The following is a 21,018-nucleotide window of genomic DNA, read 5'->3' on the forward strand; positions in this document are numbered from 1 at the left end:
TTACAGAACCTGTCCTCTGAGTCTGAAGTCCTGCTTAGCAAGTATTTTCGTTATTTCATCCAGCATGTTAAAAAATTGATTTCCTGCAATATTAATGATTTGATGCTTTGAATTAACCGGGGTGCATAAATCACTGTATGTTTCAGTGTAGAAAAATTCAGAAGCAAACCTTTTTGCATTCATAGCCTTTTGAGTTCACAGTGAGAGCTTTAGCAGCTAAACTTGAAGTCAAGCAGTAGTGCTTTAGAATCCATTCTAATACAGAATTGTGAATTTCTCACTTTGAAATCTGTATTCCTATGGCAGGAGCCAAGACTGCATTCCCTAGAACTCTACCTTCTGTGAATTCACAAGTGTAAAATGCTGAATAACCTTCAGGTACATTTGTGCATGTAAATATTAAGCAGCAACTGTACTAAGATTAAATGTCACGTATTTTTCTATATCATTAGTTGAATAAGCTTTCAAAATCCTCTTCTGAATAGAAACTATGGAGATGAAATGGTCTTTATATTTTACTATACTGTTGTGTTTTTTTTTCCTTTTAGCTGTGGCATACTCAGTTGTGTGAAAGAAGTACAGTTTCACTTCCATACAAAGAAATGTTGAGAGTCATGAGTTTATGGCAGTTATTCTTGTGTTTCTCATATAGTTTTCAGATGGGAATATTCTGTTTTGGATATCCTGGGCATTCAGAGAAGCGTCTTAAAATTATAATCCAGTAGCAAGTCCAAAGACACTTTAAATGTATATTAAAATGTAAATTGTGTAAGAGTAAAACATTTTGCTTCTAATTTCTATTATTGTTCATTGCATTTACTTATCAATTCACAGAAATATTTTCTTTTCGTAAAATAAGTTCATGGCTGCCAAGAGGCTGTATCTTGGCTCTGCCACTTCTGATTTGGTAACAAATACTCATTTCAAGCACAAATACATTGTTCATCTGAAACATGTTTTTGCAGCCATATTAGCTGTCTTTTAATTTACCTAGCTATATTATGTTGATGACTAGTCACTTTTTGGGTTAAAATGTATAACTAAAAAAGCCTTCTCATTTTTAATATGTTACAATTCAGAACACTATAAGCACGTTCTTATCACCATAAGCATCAGCACATATTTAATCACAAAATTACGCTTCCATAATGATTATGTTAAACTTTAAAATGTGATGAGTGTATGCAACTTGAGAATATCTTATCTTTTATTTATGTAATCTGAAAATACAGACATTGAAACTTCAAGAAAAATGAGGTGCTGTTTAATACCAAACCTTTCAAATGCAGTATTAGATCTAAACAGTTAAATATCCCATCACAGTATGAAGATAGTCATCTGTTCAAGCATATGGAATCTTTTGGCTTCTGGACTAAGTAGTTAATATAATGCCCAGTGTCCAGACATGGACACAACTGTTATGGAAGCAGAAGGGAAAAGGCTCATGTACTGAGCCCATTTGGACAGTGATAAGTAAAGATTAGAAGACAGCCTCTAACACAAGACAAAGTAGTCATCTGCTTTAAGCAAGTAACTCTGTTGGAAAATGAAGATAGTACTGTTTTGGAGCAACACTAGATTTTTCAGATAAGTAGAACTAGAAGTTCTTGAAAAAAAGTCCCTGTGCATGTTGTATTAACCAGGGTTTTTATCTGGTGCATTTCAGTACAAAGAATAATGATTCGGTGTTAGTTTTATAGTTAAAATATTGCTTAAGTATTTTCTATCCTAAGTGTTTTTCAGATCACTTAATATAGAATTTCTGTGCAGCATTTGCTCAGTAATGCTTTTATATGAACTTTTGGTGCTGTGCAAAAACCCTGAAATTTCAGAATCTAATTTTACATCTTTTTATTTAGACCTGCTCTATTAATTACAATATGATCATAATAAAAAGGAATACTGCATCTTTAATGATGTTTTTGTGCCTGTGTAGTTAAGCTTTAATGGCAGGGGAGAAAAAAAAAAAAAAGATTAAATTAGCCTTGTAACCTCTTTCTCTTCCAGACTGATGATGGAAAATAAAAGCTCTTAGCCACAGAATGTAACACTTAGAATTAATATTTAATTAGACCAGCAAATTGTACACTGTGGCTGAAAGCTTCCAAAGAGTTGTTAGTGCCACAATTGACCTACAAGTTTAATAATAACTCACTTCTAGGAGCAAGTGCCAGTTCAGCATAGTGGAGCCACTGTAAGAAAGTCCTGTGAGATTAAAATCAGCAAACCAAATGGCAGGCGAGGATTCCTGGGATGGAGCCTTCTGGAAGGCTGGGAGCTGGAGTAGCTTTTCAGCCAGGTTTCAGATGAGAACAGTGGGCAAAAAAAGCTGATCCCTCCTGTTCTGGGAGCTTCTGGTTGTAGGCCAAAATCCTAGAACAGATTTTTTCTAAATGTTCTTACTGCAGCTATTAATTCATTTCACAAATCAAATAATGAATGACTTATCCTCATGTTGTAATTAAGCTTTAATGGAAAAAAATAATCCCCAAATTCCTTGGTCATGAATTTGACTCATGGAAGAAGAACGCTTTTGGTATGATGTGTGATTTTGTATGTTTGTGTTGCATAACCTTTCATTTTTGTCTTATTTGATTTCTACATAAAAAAGGTTCTTGTTATCTCATCTGATCTGATGAGCAGTTTATCATAGTATTATGAAGTATGTAAATTAAATACAAAATTTGTACACACTGTAAAATAGAATATTTTGAAAAATTGATTAGTTTAACATTACCTTTCATTTTGTGAACAATTACAATGTAAATCCAATGGCTCTGCCATTAGATACCCACCTGAGCCTTAATCCTGTGACAAATTATTCTACTGAAATAGGGCACCATAAGTTCAAAATTGTGCAAACACAGAGCAACAGACTGAGGAAGGAACATTCTGCATTATTTATTGGCTAGATCCTAAATAATTAAAGAAATGCCTACTCATTAGTTAAAAATTAAAGCAGGTGAGGGCCTTGCCAGCAGAGGGAGCAATCATGTCTTTCCTTAGGTTCCCATCATTTGCAGCCTACCCATCATTTCCACCCTACCTCTTCTTATTGCCCAGCCAGTATCCCATCTGGACGTAGCTTTGCCAGACTGCTCCTGGTGACAGCTTATAATTTCATACTGAATAAGGGATTATTTTTTTAAATGATTTTATTTTTGAGAACGTTGCACTTGATTAAAAATGTCAGATAGATGTTCCTGTTGATGTTTGTGTGCTATTAATTGAAATAATAGTGGAGGGCTCTTTTGGTCACCTGTATGTAAAAGGCAATTGACTGTTTAAGGAGTTTAAGTTGCAGCAGTAGTTAGCCTGAAATGGAAAGCAAACTGCAGTGCATTTTTTCAGGCAAAAAGACAACAGAAGGCACTCTTAAACCTTTTTTATTTTTAATCATGAATAATTCCCAGTATAATCTTAGGATTTTAGCTAAGCCAGTTAGTCTCAAATACGTTAATTTCACCGACTTTGTTATGGCTCTCAGGATTTGATAACGTGATTCTCATTCTTTCTATCTACTTTTACATCTGTATCTCCTACACCATGACCAACTAGTAGCATTAAATATTTTAAGTAGTTACTATTATTTAAAAAAATCTGTTTGAATGGTCGTTTAATCTCCGAGGTATTAAAGACAAAAATTAACACAGTTTTTCATTCACGTGCTTTTATACTAACGAGACAAACTTATTATCATAGAATCGTTTGAGTTGGAGGGACCTTTAAAAGTCATCTAGTCCAACTCCCCTGCAATGAACAGGAGCACTTACAGCTCAATCAGGTGCTCAGAGCCCTGTCCAGCCTCACCTAGAATGTCTCCAAGGATGGGACTTCCACCACCTCTCTGGACGACTTGTTCCAGTGCCTCACCACCCTTATTGTAAAAAACTGCTTCTTTACATCCAGTCTAAGTCTCCCGTCTTAGTTTGAAACCATTTCCCTTGTCCTGTCACAACAGACACTGCTAAAGAGGACCAGGTAGTGTTCTTGGGAGTTGCTGGGCTACTTTCAGCCCAGATCATGTACTGATTTCTGTCCAATTCCTCATCCTTTGCTGGAGAAAAAAAGCAGGAGGACCCAGTCAAGCTTATTTCCTTTTGCAACTATGGTAAAATCAAAGCAAGAGCCTTGCTTGCCAGAGCAGTTCCTAGTCACTTGCAGTCTGTTCTCTCAATTCATGAGTGCTGTTAGAAAAGAAAAGAGATTCAGTTCAGAAAGTGTCACCCTGTGGCAATCCATACATCTGTCACCTTTTGCTGCAAGGTAATAGCTAGATTTTCAGCACCCAGAGCTTTCAGGACTTTGGACTCCCATGCCATTGTATTTTCATGGCACCCCAAAGCCATAGTCACTGCCTTCTAAACCAAGCCTCAAATTAATGGAAGTAGGCAGGGCTTCAGCAAAAGATAGAGTTCGCTTCCCAGCACTCTGTTGACTGGCTCTTGACTCTGGACAACTCATGACGTCTTTGTGCTTGGTACGTTACTTGTAAATGAGGATTTGTTGATTTTTTGTAAAGCCCTTGGAGATCAACAGATGGAAATTTTTAGTTAAACTATGCAGTCTTTGTTCTCACTTTTGTGGATCTCAACAGCAACTGTTACTAATTTGCTCATTTCATTTATATCAAGTCATCGCTCGCTTGGCTGCTGGCCCTTGACAACACTGTAAAAAACCTCTCAGGTCTTCAATGGCAAAACAGACATACATTTTATTCTAAGTACCAATTGCTTCCTGGCACTTAATTCTTTTTTAATTAAAATAATAGACAAGTCCAGGTCATCTATCCTCAGTAAAGATCCAAAGATATTCTTATAGTGTATGATATTTAGCTTTTATTTCATGACTGATCATTTTTCTTGAATATTTAAATCCAGGATGTTCAAATGGGACACCTTGTCATCCACCTGCATCTGATATAATTGATAATAATCATTGCAGAGTTCCCATAAGAGTGATGGTGTTTCAGGTGTATGAGAAGGTAACCATGGCTCAAATTAAATTTTGAGTTTTCAGTGTAAAAAAAATGCTAGTTCTAACTTGTTTCACAGTTGGAAGACTCTGAGCTTTTGCGAACTACCAGTGCAAACATTAAAAAAAACCAAAACCTGGAATTAATACATCATGTAACATATTGGCCAACAGATGCTTTGTCACTTCCTTCCCATTTTTGTATGTTGCATCTAATTACCTGCTTGTATCTTTGCTACATTTCCTTTCTTTGCTACTGTAACTTGTATAAAAGTCTTCAAAGATACTATTCATTGCATGAAAATTTCTAATTCAATGTAGTACCTATCAATGAACTGACCAAAATCAATGCTTCTATGATTTCATCCATCTGAACACATATTTATGCGTGTTCTGTTACAGTCAGTAAAATTCTTCAAAGGTAGAAGAAGATGCAGAATATTTAAATGTGGACATATCCTCTGTGAAGGTGTTGGAAGTCTGTAGAAAATCCTTTAGATATATTTCAAGCAAAGTGAGCTTGTCTTCCATCAAAGACATCACACTTCGATTTGGTTTTCACGTGATATCGATACAGTTTTCTAAGTACCAAAATTTCTTAATGTAACTACTGTTGTTCATCTTGTATTCAGTGGTCTGAGTGAGCATCAGTTTTATGTAAAACCTAAATTCAAAGTTCAGCTGGTGTGTGAAAGCACAGAAAAAAAGTGCTAATCGACTTGGAATTAGAGTAAGTACACAAATTTTGACTTTACAGATTTTGTTAATTACCAGTATAACAGTTCTGGCAGAGCATTTATTAATCATTTATTTTCAGGATTGGTGAATAATGAAAAAGCACACCAAATGTATCTCTGTAAAACTAGTGCAGTGGCCTAATACCTCACTTTATTTTTATTTTTTTTTTTACCAAGATAAAAGGTATGGATAATTCTGTGATTTTAGCAGTAGTAATTATGAACAAATGGTTAAATATTTAAGCCATGCCTCTTAATGTTAATAATTTATCTTTTCAATTCCAAATCCTGTGGAGATTAAGTAGTAATGACAAGTGGTAAATATTTGTGTGTCGTGAAGCCATTACCACTTTATTGTATGGTAATGTCTCAGAAAATATGAAGAATGATTACACCTATTGAATATCCAGCCAGTATTTCATTGCCGTCCAATGTGGTTGCGTATATTATAGCACTAAGCTACTTCAGTGTCATGAGTGAGTGCAGCAGAGACAAAAAGGGGGCAGCCAGTTCTTGGGTCTGTTTTGAAAACCTGAATGCCAAAATTTGCTTTATGTTCACAAGGATGAAATCACTGTACATAAACTTGCTCACTCGATCTTTATTTTTGAGACCTTTCAAACAAAGCATCAAGATTACTGGACTCTCAATTTTAGGATTCGGTGTATTAACTTAAAAACAAATGTTTTTAAATAAAAACAGTGAATACATTAATTAATCAAAATTAGTTAAGGGTACAGAAGTCAAATATAGCCTTCACTATGAAAACATAGGCAAAAATATCTCTTTGAAAACAGTCTTCATGCACCTCATTTTCAGATTGATGTATAAATCAATCTTATAAGTCTGTTAACATATTGATGAGTACACAAATGCTGATATACGAAATCCATGTGACTGGGGAGTTTTAACAGGTGCTACTTGGATTTCATTGTAGATCTGAAACGTTTTTATTTTCCTTTTAAATTTGGAGATTTTTTTGTATTTTCCACGTAGGAAAGTTAAACCTGTTCTGGGAAAATTTTCAATTATTTGAATTTGTTTACTGAGAATTTAAATACTCCTTTTACATAAATTTTATGAGGTTTTTAATTTCTTTGCAATCTAACAAAATAAAAACAGGAGTACATATCTCTGTGTTTTAGACAATTTTTGCCAGGAAGTGAGAGGAGAAGTAGGAATTAGAGCAAAGCAGAAAAAGCACCCTTTTTTTTTTTTTCTAACGTGGAATTCAGATGAACCAAAGTTGATTTGATAAATAATAGTTATGATAAAATTGTCCTTCATTAAGAACTCAATCCAGTAAAAATATGTAGTTTTAATTTCAGTGTGTAAGTTTGAGTATTCAATCTCTCTGTCTGTTTGCATTGGTAGAACACCATGCTTTGTCCTCAGATGTGGAAGATGGTACACTGCTTTATTTGCAAATAAGTGTTTCTAAACATGCACAGATAATTGCTCAAAGCTCTGTAGATTCTGCAAATAAATTAGTAGGACAAAACAATCTTTTTCCATAATTGCCTTTCCCTAAAAGCTGGTTAAACATGTATGTACAGTTGCCATTTACATATCTAAGTAGCTAAATGGATTTTCTTCCAACAGTGTTTTGAAAGTGCACTTCATTTGAGCTCAAATATTACAAGTCTGAGCTAAAAAGAAAATTCCTGTCTAAAACAGTGAACACTAAGTAAGATATAGAATGAATGCCCAGCCCAGTCTGCACATCAGGGTTGCTACCATATTGTTAGAATAATTATATTTTGGCTGAACTAACTAATTTAGAAAACCTGCAGTGCATCTTGCAAGGCTGCAAACTTTCCAGGACTGAGTCGGTTGGTTTTCTTTAATTTATTTATTTCTCAATGTAATTTACAACAATACCTCTTCTAGTTGCCAACAAACTCTTTCCTTGAATCCCCCCCATTCCTGGCTTCCCTCCTAACCATGTCCTGGCTCATCTCCAGAGCTGCCAAGTTTCTGCCAGAAGCAGGAGGTAGATTTGTATGGGGCTGGAGGAAGATCTGGAGCTCTGTTAAATTTTCAAGCCCAGATGGGGCAACATGATTTGTGTGTTTATGTCAGTATGCCATACATCACAACTATCTGTGTGCTGACGTCAGCTTTGATTGGGCATTAATGTGCTGAACACTGCAAACTAGAAAATACACGATAGATACAGATCTATGACAACAATGCCACATAAGCAAATGTCTATTTGTTGTGGCAATTCATTGTGGAAAATATTTCCCAAGATACACTGCATTAAGCCCAGAGAATATTTTGACACACTTTAAAAATAACAACAAAATCAACATAGGCGAACGGATTACTATTAAAGAAAGCAAACTATTCAGAAGAAGAGCTGAAACCAACAAGCTGAAGTATGTATATCACTAGGTAAATATTGAATTGCTTTAATATTTCCAATCTAGGACTAAATAGGAAAGATGCTATTCTTAGGATTTACAGCACTTGTAATGATGAGGATGTCTAGCTGATGGTTGAGCATCTTTCTACCTACAGTTTTTGTAACCCTTGTTGGTTAAAACCAGCAAGCAAAAAGACTAATTAACAGCAAACTTTTTTACAAACGGTCTAATTTTTTTTTTTTCTTATACTAAGAATTCAGGTTAGCTTCCAGAAATCACCACTATTTCCCTGTTAACCTGTATTACAGTGTAATGTTTCTTACTTACACAAATAACACCCAGCAACCTGCTGAAGAATTGACAAAATAAGGTAATTTCAAGTCTGTGGATTTACAGAGGTCACTGGCTACTTCAGATTTATGTTGTCCTTAAGTGACTGACCCTATAAAACAATGTGACTAAGAGTTTCCATTAGAACACGATATGCTGTCTCTCCCTTCCTAGAAGAGGAACTAATTTGCAAGTCATCTTTAATATTTCAGAGGTGGATATAATTAGGGCATGCAATAATGAAGTGTAAGGCTTGATCTGGAAGCAACATTCTTTTACCTCAGTTCACTTGCATCATTGCTCAGAAAGGGAATTCTGTAGTATTATATTATTTTATCTTTACATGTTGTTAGACTCTGCAGGTAAAACTGAAGTCCTCTGATTCCATGGGGATAGACCATTTTGGCCTGAGCACAAGTAGCAGCTTTGTAAAGAGACCAGTCCAGAGGATTTAATGCCATCTGGCCCATAAGGTGGGGAAGGGAGGGGGTATGGAGGTACCAGGGGACTGGCGGCTTTGGGCCTTGTACCCCGAGCAGATTGGTCTGTGCAGGGCAGGCCATGGTTACAGCATTCACCTCTTTGGCAGGAGTAGGAAATGGTCACCTTCTGCATCTGCCTCATAGGCTTCTCTGTGGCTCTGTTGTTGAAAGCAATTGATGCAGTGCTCACTATTTTAATAAGCAAGCATGTCGGTGTACTGCACATATTGTAAAGACATATCTAGCATCTCCCCTTTCTTTATGGTAGCAATTGCTGTGCAATTTTTTATTTAAAATTGAAAAAAATGTTTAAATTCACATTTTGTACTAAGTGTCAGTCACGTAGTTTGCCAACAGAAGCTCAGAATGTACAAAAGTATTTAAGTAAGATTAATAAAAAATACAAAATCCTAACGTGGAGCTACAGAGCTGGTTCTTTCTAGTTGGCATGGGTGCATCGTGAGGCGATTACACTTGATACCCCCATTGCTGTGATGGGCGCAGCAACGACAGCCATCGAGAAGAAGACTGTGCCAGCTGTCCTGGCAGTTTTGAGATTACTGTTTCTTTACGTGAAGGACTGTTCTGTTTTTTAGCACAGTTTTGTCCCTTTTTTCCTTTTCTTTATTAAATTGTGACATCACCGAAGCCCTCATAAATCTCAAATATGTTGAGAAGGGGTAATGCAACTTGATGCTTCGCTGCCACATAGCTTGTAAATATCTGCAATGTTAACTAACACTTATCTTAGAAAGATTGCGAAAATATGAATTTAGTGCTGTTGGCTCTCTAATATTTTCTTCAAGCCAAATATATTTCTCTTTAGGCACAAATTTCCATCTATTTTAAGCGAATAGAATAGCCTGCCATCTAATTTCTAGGTATCGATGACCTACTTTTTCCTACCGTTTGTCATTGAGAAGACCAAGGCTTACTCCATGAACATTAATTACTTTTTTCATCACATACGATGTGTATTTTGTTTCCATGTCTTACAGAATAAAGCAATTATGGAACGTGTAACAAACTTGTCAGATATGGTAGTTGGTCTTGAATCATTTATTGGCTCTGAGAGAGAAACCAATCCATTATACAAGGATTACCACGGTAAGTTCCATCTTTAGCAATGCGAAAAGTCTGCCCTGAGTGTTTCTAGGGCACTTAGCGGCTTTGCCCTCCAATTGGGTATCTGCTCTAAAGCAGAATTTGATTTCATTTTAGAATATACCTCTTAAATGTTCCTCCTTGCTAACCAGTCTTGAGTTAGGAAAATTTTCCGTAAAGTGCATTAAGGCTGCAAAGGAAACATGGCAACTCCTTGCATGTTGTCAAGCCGTATTACTGAGGCATGGCTCAATCAGATGTACATCTCAACAGGCAGGCTTTGGGGAATTCACATGCAGAGGAGGCTTGGCAATCATCTGACCAGTGAGCTGAACTTGTCATGAAATCAATACTTCTGATCTGACGAGTTTTAAGTAGAGAACATGGAAAAACATATATTATATTAAAGGGAATAATCTGCTGAACGATGTGATTATATATAAAGTTTCTCTAAAAATAACGTGCTGTTTTGCAGCTTTCAGTTAGAGCAGCTATGCATTTACAGAAATGAATGTGGATGTATGTGGCATGTAAAATGTGAAACTAATCTTAGCAAAAAGGCATGTAGCCTTTCAAGTGATTTATCTTCAAAATGTGTAATGGCGTTTAATCCTGTATTTTTTTTTTTTTCCCAAAGATTCTGTAAGCTGTTTCAGCAGAACTATTTAAATTTTAGAAGATTAGATTAGAAGTCATGCATAGCCCAAGCAGTGAATAACAAACAGTTACAGCTAATCCAGAGCAGCGCTCGGAGCGTGCATAAATTACAGCTATTATTATTGTGATACTACTGTAGTTCCATGGAAACCTTCTGCTGAAAGTAAACTGCTTACCAAAACTGGCTGTAAACATGTGAGAGCGTGGCAGTGCACAGCAGAATGTAGAGAAAAAGCAGCAAGAATGGTGTTGAGATACCACAGTGTGTATGCAGGCTTTGAGTAATAAATGAGGGGGAAATGTTTTGACGAAGAAAATAGTGCGTATTTCTTCGTCTGAAAAAGGTGGATGAAAAAGAAATTCTAAAGAAAAGCTGGAATAATTTGCCTAATTATTTTCCCCGTTGTATAATCGTGATGTGGCATTTGTTTATGCTAACATAATTCTGTCAGTTTGATACTGCTTTTCTCAGCAGTCAGGAGATCTTTTTAAGACAGTGTGCTTTTTAGCAGTTATTTCCTATTCTCCTGTAAAAGCTTTAAAAAAAAATCATTTTTGGTGCTTCTTAATAGAATTATATACCAGTGCACAGCTTTTGTGAGTTAGGCAGCCTCAACAGTCTAGTAATGGATATTTGTAATGATTTTAACCGTGTGGGTTATTTTCATCTACGCTCATGTTTTAGGATGATTTATTTACTGCAAATGATGGGAGTTTTTGTCATTAGTCAGGAAAAGTTTGTTTAAATTCTTGCATTATTTAGCGAATTCTGCACTAGTAATCTTGTTAAGGTGTCTGTAAATGCAGCGGGTTGAGGAGTCGGTAAAATAAACAATGATATAAATTGGCTGTAATTAAACGTTAAAAATAAGACGTAAAAACAACCCTTTGTTATGCCTGCTGCTCCTGCACATAATGGTTGTACTCTGAACTCAAAACTGGAAGGAACATTTTTTTATGCTATCAGATTGGAGGCAGAGGTGGAAGGCTTAAATATTCGGAAGCCAATTATTACAAAATATTTTTGTAACAACATGGAGGACTTTGATTTTAGTACCTTGTAAGCATTTGTCTTTTTACAGTATTTCAATTTTAGGAGCTTTCTTTCCCTATTCTCCCTTTAAAAATGAAATAAGACCCTGAAAAATACTTGCCTTCCTTTAAATAAGGGCTTTAATGTTTGGGGTTTTCTCTCTCACAGCTGCCGTTTTCAGGCGAGATGCCTTTTGTAAATGTTGAGTATTTCCATTTTGACACTGGCTTTATGAATAGCAAATATAGGCCAGTAATCGAGAAGCCCTGTAGAATTTTCCTGGTTTTCAGATGTAGAAAATCACCCTTAGGTAGTTCAGAAACTATATTAGGCTGCACAAAAACCATCCAGCGTCCTTGTCAGAAAACATCAGCTTGAGCTGCGAGTGACAGAATGCAGAGCTTGCAGTGTACCTAGCACTGGTGCAAACATCTGAGCGGCCAGCTCAGCCTCTTGTGCACGGAAAATGGCTTTCTGTGCGGATGGCGGAGGGGTTAAAATTCATGCACAGGCTGCTCGACATCGGTGTTTTGCAGAAACTTTTCCTCAGCCTTCTTGAGGGCGCAGCACCGCTCATTAGAGCCTCCGTGGTTATCTGTAACCCATAAGCCTTGTTTTGCTGGCTGCTTACTGGTGCATTTAATAAAATAAAGATCACTCAGTGGTGCCGTGGGCAGCATGCAAGGTGATAGCCATATTTGCTTACTGTAAATACAAGAGAAAATCACACACAAACCGGCTGTAGTTTTGACAAGTATTAAGATCCCTCTTTACATCTGTACTTCTGTACCAAAGTGCAATTAGTTTTCCTCGCACAAGGATTTCTGTTTATCTTATTCTGCTTGATTACTTGAGTATAATCGCACCGTTTGCTTCATTGCTCCTGGTAGTAAGCTCCAGTTTAAAAAGGGGAGGATGAGTGTGTGTAAATATACAGGATTCTGCTGTAAGACTCTCTAATTTATGCATCTGGATGACAGCGTTTTCTTATTTTTTTCCCCTCCTTTACTTTTTCTTTCCACAAGGTTTGCTTCATGTGCATCAGATTCCTCGGCTTAATAGCTTGATCTGTGATGTGTCAGACACGAAGGACCTTGCTTTTAGATTAAAAAGGAAGCAGTTCACCGTTGAGGTAAGAGAAGCGGTTTTGTTTCACTATTTAGAACCCAAAAGGTGGAGCTAATCCCGTCTCTTATGTTTCGTTTTGTGAAATGCATGAAATATGCATCGGACGCTGTAGATTCTTTTCGTTACGTTTTTGCTTTTCCGAACGGTTTTACAGAACGCTGCCGTATGCCTTCTAATTAAAGACGTCTCGTTTGCCACACTAAATCGGTCTGTTATAAATAGTTTATTTTGGTTTAAAATGTACATAGAAAGTAGGCCACAACCTTCAATAACAAAGCGTGACATGTTTCTAAGGATGTCAGGAGCATATTTAATTAAATGTTAATGACTTGCTCTTACTTCTGTTAGTGGGTGGGAAAGTAGCTACATGTTATTACCCCGGTAGAGGGATTTTAATGTATAATGCTGCCTAAAATTGTGTGTGGTATGAGGGATAAGTGTCCTTATCAGTATTCAGAAACCATTTTCTTTGCATTACTGAAATCACCTTTCGCTCTTTTATGTCATTTTAAACACAGTATCATTTACACTAATGTCCTTAAGTAAATTTCCTACTAAATTTAAACTTTTTTCCGTGACCTTTATGCAGACAGTCCTGATAGAAGGCAGTAATACAAAAGATGTATTTCATTTTAATCTTGCTAAAGAGCAAATGAACACAGCGCTATTAAGCAATTAGAGCTGATGTATTTATTAACCAAGTAATGCTTAGAGATGGGAGATGGCTTTTGGGGTGATGTGATAGTCATCGGTACAGTCTGGGCAAATTTTTTTTTAACAAAGACATAAAACAGCCAAGCATCCCTGACAAACCATTTTGTTTAATCTCTTTTCAAATGAAAAGCTCTTAAGCAGGCCACTTGTCTTAACTGCTTGAAACCATAAAAAGAGAGAATTGCCACCAATAAATTAGCATATTTTTTACTCCATCACCAAATGATGGTCAATGTGGCTTGGCACTGCTTTGGTGTTTGGGACTTCACCCTTAAGTGACCACTTTGGCCCTTATTTGACCCTCTGCCCTTTTTAGCTGGCCACTTGATAAGGTAACTTGAGGGTTCCCTCTCTTCACTGCCCCCTCCCCTTCACAATTGCAAGTAGCCCTAACCTATAAATCATTGAAAGGGCCCTATCAAGTGACAAATTAAGGTGCCCTCCTCCTAATTAATGGTCATCAATGTCTTTAATTATCTAATCCTATTGAGAGCAGTTAATAGTTAATCAGGCAGCCACTTCTTCAAGCAGGTCATCTCTGCATGCGTGCCAGAAGTTTCCCAAGTAGAGGTATCCTCTTCAAAAGCCACTTAGAGGCAAATACATGAAGGAGGGCTATTTTCCCCAAAGACGTTCATTTGTAACGTTTCTCATTTTCCAGCGAATGCAGTTAATGCAACCAGGCGTTGTGAGGCATTAAGCCATTTTAGCAAATGCTTGGAGCAGGACATTGCAGGCAGAAACTTTAGTAGTCTGCAGCTGGTTTTAAAATACAAATGTTTTTACTGCTTTTAGAAGCCCAAAGAAGCACACAGTGTCATTAGGCAGCGCAGGAAAATCACAGTTAGTAGGGCTATAAATTAGAAAATTGTGATTCTTTCCCCTTTGAATCCTGACTAAGAATATATCTTTTCTGTGTGTGATTCTAATTCATAATGTAACTTGAAAGGGGGAAAGTGTGGAGGGGAACTAAACAGGGGGCTCTGTAAAAGGAATGTAATTAGCCATGGGACGGAGCTGCTGGGAACGGCTGCAGTGGAACTCTCGGAACAACCTGTTGCCCCAGACGTGTCCATGACCCACTGGGGTAATTTCTCTCTTCATTGCTCAGCTGCAGCCCTTTTCAGTTTTTGTTGGAGATATGCTTTCCAGAAGTTAAACTGACTCAAACTGGTCCTTTTTGAACTCGTAAGATCCTGCCCACATTTCATTACTCCAAAAGTTTTTCTTCCTTATACTGGGAGAGGCAGACTGCAGTGAGGCTGAGTGGAGCAATGAGTCCATAGGAAAATGGGAGCAAGGGAAAATTGAATTAAGAAGGGATTGAATACAGTCTTCTAAAACTGGGTTCTGCAGTTAGAATGTGATGAGTCAGCAGTCAGTTTTGTTCTGGTGTAGAAGCATGAAGCTGCACAACAGCCTGCATTACACGCACGAGCATGGTTTATATAAAGCGCATCCAAGTTTAGGACTTCTTTTGTAGCTCAAAAGCAAGTTTGAAATATATTTTGAGTACGTAGCAGTTTTTGGAAAGCGACGGCTTAGTTACGTACCCAATTTAGGTTATAATACTGGCCTCCTTCAGATGCTTCTCTCAGATGAAATTGCTTAAGAAAAGTTCGAAATACATGACTTCTGACTAATAGCAAAAATTTTTCCAACAAGTTTTTGTCAATAGAACTTTCTTATTTTATGGTTTATAATGAGGGCACGGGGCATGGATTTTCTCATGTCTGCATCACCAGTTTGGCCCTCAACGGTAACAAACTTTAAACGTCAGGTCTGTTTTATTAGACTTCCTTTCTGTGGGAGGGACTCTACCTCATGATAGCCTGCAGAATCATTTAACTGTTGCAATCTTTTTTCTTGCGTCTTCCTCACAATCAGATTGATTGAAGCGTATTGTAAAGGGTGGGGATTTTTTCACCTGATGGATGGCAATGCTTTTTGGTGGGTAGTTATGAGCGCTCATTTTCAGTTTATGAGGTAGACCTTTCCCAGGTGCACTTCAACCCTTATGGTAAAAGGTGCAGTAGCTGCACCCGGTTTTCCCAAATCTTCGTGTTAGTTAATAGCTATATATTAGTATATGCAATATTATCAGCGACCAATCTTATGTGCATGCCTCTTTAAAGGACACAATTTTGAAGTTAGCCTGTCTAATCCTATTTCTTCCCACTTTGGAATCTTAATTAGAAGGAGATAAAAACCATCATTTGACTAAATTATTGTCTTGAATCTGTAGCAAAAGGTATAATCCGCAATTGGGCCAATTAGTGTACCCCATAGTTAGCTATGCTGAGGCAGGAAACTTGATTAGATCTGACACCAGCCTAGTTCCCACTGTTGTTTTGCCAGGTATGATGGTCAGACTTCAAAGGGCTTGAGGCATCAGCAGGGCAAGGTTTGGAGGCCAGCTTAGGTCCGGTCGTTAATCTCTCTGCTAAAACCACAGCAGCCCTCGCACAAAACAAGCTTACACGACACAATCATGCGGTATTAAAGTTTGGGTTGAGTCATGCCAATTTGCCTTTGATTTTCTGATGATTGACTAAAAGATGGCTACATGACTAGACACATACTGAAAGTTTACTGATTAGGTAAGTTCCCCAAATATTTGAAATATTTTTTGATTTCTCAGTTAAATGATATGACAACGCATTCATCTTGACGAAACTTTTCGGCAGAATTGTTCCTTAAGTTTTTTTTTGCTTTTTGCTGTTGTTGTTGCTCAGAGTGTAACTTTTATCAACGCTGGATACATTTTGTAGAAGCATTATTCTCACCCTTTCCTTTGGTAGAGTTTTTTTCACTGTTGTGCCCGAGCCTCCTGTATCAAAACCAAAGGGATCTGTCTCTGATTTTTTCACTCCTGGAATGTCTGAGGAAACGTTGCCTGTCTTTGTTATTTAGGTACAATCGCTCACAAAAAGGGAATTTCCTCTTAATTATTTTCCTCCTAAACGTTGAGTTAAAGTGCTGTTCCACGGCTGTGATTACATAAGTGTTCCTTTCTTTTGCCTTCTGATTCGTTGAAATATTGCAGTAACAGTGACATGTTTCCATTCTGAGAAAAGCCTAAGGCTGCTTTAGTATTATTCCAAATGATTGAAATTGCCATCTTGCTGACTTTCCCTTGGGCAGCTTAAGGCCTGTTTACTTTTGTATTTGTTTCACATGTTCCCTCTGAGTTTGGCTGGCAGGACATCATTACCTGGTTTGACAAGACAGTTGGAGAAGATTCATATTTGATTAACTCCCTTTCTTACTGTCTGGTCAACGTAAACCTCCAGAATTTTGTGTTTAAAGTTAAAACTGTCCATAAAGTCTGATAAGTGTATGCAAAAATGAAAAGATTTTTTGGAAATTCCTGAGTTTTGCTTGAATTTTTCAATCTTCAGGTAGCAGTCAATTGTTAATAGTAGAGAAAATAAGCTTTTACTTATAAGCTGCATATCATTTGTCTGACAGTTATTACAACTGCTGTGAAATTTTCATTTTTATTTATTTTGAAGAATTCACGAGAGCCACATGGCAAAAATAAGTAAGTTTCAAGAGTGTCATGTACGAGTTCAGGAGATTCTTTTCTGAGAGATGTTTCCTAAGAGGAAAGGAAGAAAGTCAGCAATAAAGGGCTCCTGTGGCAACCAAGCTGTAGCTTCTCAGTGGTAGGCAGATACAACATGGCACTGTGGAGCACTCTGACTGCAGTGCTTTTTGCCTAGAGTCAGTTGTCAGAGTAAAAGGATATGTCTTTGGAAGGAAACATCAGCACAGAAAACAGCAACAGGATCTTTATATAATTAAAAATAATTGTATGATTCCAAAGGCATCGTAATGATGTTCTTCCTTCATCCATCGTTAAAAGCGCTGTAAGAAAATCAGCGAGCGAGATTGAGTTGTAACTCCAGATAGTCATGCACATGTTGTGTTTCCAGCAGGAAGGAGGCTTACAACCCTTTTCCTTTAAAGTGGTAGATTTGGCAAGTAAAATCAGGAAAGGTGCTGTATGTATCTTCCATTTTTTATTTCACACAGACTATACTGTGGAAAACTTCCTGTTAGAGAACTAGAAGTGCAGCTAGCCACTGCGACATGTTCCTCAGCAAAGGAGATTGATAAGCCCGAGTCAGAAATGAAATCTGCAGTGTTTCAGCGTGCTATTGGTGTAGCACGAGCTCGGTTCTGATTCTGTGATGCGCTGAACAGCAAACTGTGCTGCCTGTAACATTTTACAGTTATTCATTAAACGCACCAAGGGCAAGTGTGGACATAGTGGTTTGGGATTATTAGTGAGCTGCTTGTCCTGGAGGAGCAAATCACCCCTGTCACCAGTACATACGGGATCAGCATATTGCTAGTATACACACACGTCCCATAACAACAAGCAGAATTAAGTGTCTGCTGTAATCCTGGTGGCATCACTTTTTTAGGCTCCTTCCAAGAAGATTTTACTTGAAGCAGCCTTCGTTAGTGGCTCTCCCTAATCCTGGTCATCTTTCACTAACTACTACAGAGTTGTTTAATGTTGAAGTTAATGAACTATCTTGGGCAGTATTTTAATGAAAAGGATGTGAGCTTGAGAACTCTCAGAAGGCAGAAGATTGGTTTATTAGAAACTTAAAATGATAGTTATGTAGCAGTTATATAGTCAGTAAAATATGGAAATTAATTCATGTTGGCTGGGATAAAGTTCACATGGTGTAACACAGGAGCTAATGTATACTACATGATGTATGCTGTGATATTGGGATCTCCATGTAAACAACTCTTGGTATTTGAGAGTCATGCACTGAGGACATTACGAGCCTTGCCCTCATGTTAGGGCCTTGTAAGCTCAGAGTGGAACCTGCCTGTGTCAGGCTTGAGACTGCCAGGCTGCCAGTGCCTGTGGCATGCATGAAACCTTGCTGGTAATTCCTGGTTAAGAACAAGACAGAACTATTCTGTAGTGTTACAGAAAGTGAATTTCTTTAATTCTCTGTGTAATAAAATCCTTCAGGGCCTCTCGTCACCATATATTTGAGAACATGGGTACCCATGGGAATTACACAGAAAACTTTTCTTTTTCCTCATCTTGCCTAGAACAGCAGTGTCATACCTGGCAAACCTCTAGTGGATGTTCCACTTCAGCTCAGGGACACACATCCAGGGAACTCAGTGTGTTAAATTAAGCTTTCTAATAGAGAGGGCTAAAATATTTTAATAACATTTAAATGAAATTTATGCTAGTCAGACCATTTTTGTATTGTATTTCCCTGACCGTTTTTCCCATGATATTAATGAAGATATTACCTTAGGCTTATTCAAACAAAAGTCAAAATAGTAATACTTGAAGCTCTTAAATTAGTAATACCTAAAAAATACTTTCCCATAAAACTGATTCTGTCATAATTCCAAGCTCTGTTCTGCATTATTTCATCTAGTAGCCAGTTCAGGTTCTCTTTACCTGGTATGGTGTACTTCACTGAATTGTTTTGTCAGATGCTGTCAAGCCAACCTACCATTGTTAAAGAAAATCAAACTAAATCATTTTGGCATGAGCCTTCCAGGAATAAGGCGCAGAATATGAAGGGTTTGATGAAATCAAGGATTTGATTTCAATATTGTAAAAGACTGCCTGTCAAAAATGTATTACATTCTTTCAAACAATTTTGAATAAATAAATGTGTTTAAAATTGTGACAGTACAATTTAGATAAAGTTTTGGGAGATTATTTTTGAATTGTAATAACTTGAGGTAAAACAGTACTTGGAGTGTTCCTACCTGAAAAGAGGAGAATTTCTGAATTCTAATAGTACGTAGAACTGAATTCAAATAATATGTTCTATACAAGGTGTGGAATTTCAGAACACTTATGGCTTGTGAATATGTGCAGAGGTTTAGTTTGAAATCACCAACTTTTTACTGTGTAGAACTGCATACTGTAGGTTTCTGTATATGTTCTGAAGATGAATACAGGAAGGTACCATTAACTTTTAGGCTGCAGATGAAGACTGTACTATCATGACATTTATTTCAAAAACTGCATTTATTTTATGGGTTGTTTGACATTATACAAGTGTAACATGAAGGTTTCATTCAATTTCTCAGAACTTTAACATTTAAATCATAATACATCTGCAGTTCCTTGCCAGTAGACTAAGCTCATATATGTTTGCATTTAAATAATTATGTTGTTTAGAAATATTTATTCCATAATTGTGTTGTCGCAGTGGAAGAACATGCAACAAAGCCATTAATGCAATTAAAGGTCACTTGTACATATTGTAATGGACTGCTCATTCACAGTATCTGTGATAAGGGTCAGCACTGCAGCACGAAATGGATTGGCCTTGCTCAGTCTGTAAATAAATGGGTCAATTTGTCTTGTATTTGCCAGACAACTGAAGTAGTTGACATATTCCCAGTTTTTTCGCACTAGAAGAAAGGTAGGCTGAAGAGATGTTTTCTGCTGGTTGGTAAAGATCAAAAATTCTTTTATTTACAAGTGTTTGATTTTTGCAGTAAAACAGTGCTTTTTTAAGGTCTTGGATGTGTTGAAAAGATATTAACCATCAGTATTTAAGAAGCAAAAAGAGTTAAGCACAGTAGTTCTCAACAGGAATTGAATGCTGTTTCCATTAAATGTTCTCTACAGTGCCATCAAATTTGAATAAAAATGTGATATTTCGTAATTGCATGGTACTATCACTCTACAAATGATAATGGATTCAATCCTGACGCTACACAGTAAAATATATCTCTGGATTCTATATGTATCTTTAAATGCAGGAAAATAAAAATGAAAGTCACATTTTCCTAGTCAAAGACCTGTGTCATACCTGAACCTCCCTGAAATGTGTTGGTGCACTAGTTCAGAACTGTCACTGAAAGAATGGGAATAAGATAACTTATGGATAATGGGAAGAGATAAAAGAATGGGAATAAGATAACTTATGGGAATAAGATAACCATGGATCAGCATCACAGAGTTGGGCAACCATCTGTGTCTTCTTGTTTTAGGACAGTTTGTTGTACTTCCTGATTGTTTATCTTCCTATACAGAGAAGGGAAAACTAAACTAGGAAACTGTAAGACAGCCTCATCTGGAACCTGGAAAGGGTTAAAATGTCATTTTGTGGGAAAACAGCGCAATGAGGCAAAACATTTGCTGTGACTAGTAACAAGCTTAATCAAACAAATTCTAAATGTTTTTAATTTCAAGTTTGAAAATTCTAGCTTAAGGGTTAGCATTTCCAGTCTTATGAAAAGCTCGACGCTGAGTTTCAGTCTTACCTCCTCCAGAGTAAAAGTTTGGATTTGTCTGGCATGACCAAGTAACAGTTCAACTCCTTTCCACAGCCCTTCCTCCTGAAGAAAGTGAACAGTAATTATGTTGTGTAAAATAACTAAAACTTTGCATCAGTGTGCATAGATAAATAAGTAAATAACATAATCTTTGCTGTCAGCCCAAACCAGCCATAAGCTACGTGACTTTCAGAAAGCAG

At 37.0% G+C, this 21,018-nt stretch overlaps 1 protein-coding gene across 1 annotated transcript in view; it reads left to right on the forward strand.

Annotated features, from left to right (window-relative positions):
• Positions 1-21,018, forward strand: part of ELP4 (elongator acetyltransferase complex subunit 4) — a 122,204-nt gene that overhangs the window by 42,118 nt on the left and 59,068 nt on the right. Inside the window, exons 8-9 of the mRNA XM_042882637.1 lie at positions 9,891-9,999; positions 12,712-12,818. Of these exons, the coding sequence (XP_042738571.1) occupies positions 9,891-9,999; positions 12,712-12,818 (216 nt within the window). The remainder of the gene's footprint in view (positions 1-9,890; positions 10,000-12,711; positions 12,819-21,018) is intronic.

This window comes from Lagopus leucura, unplaced genomic scaffold (genome assembly GCF_019238085.1).
Source record: "Lagopus leucura isolate 7727_CA_CO unplaced genomic scaffold, USGS_WTPT01 Super-Scaffold_100035, whole genome shotgun sequence".
Lineage (NCBI taxonomy): Eukaryota > Metazoa > Chordata > Aves > Galliformes > Phasianidae > Lagopus > Lagopus leucura.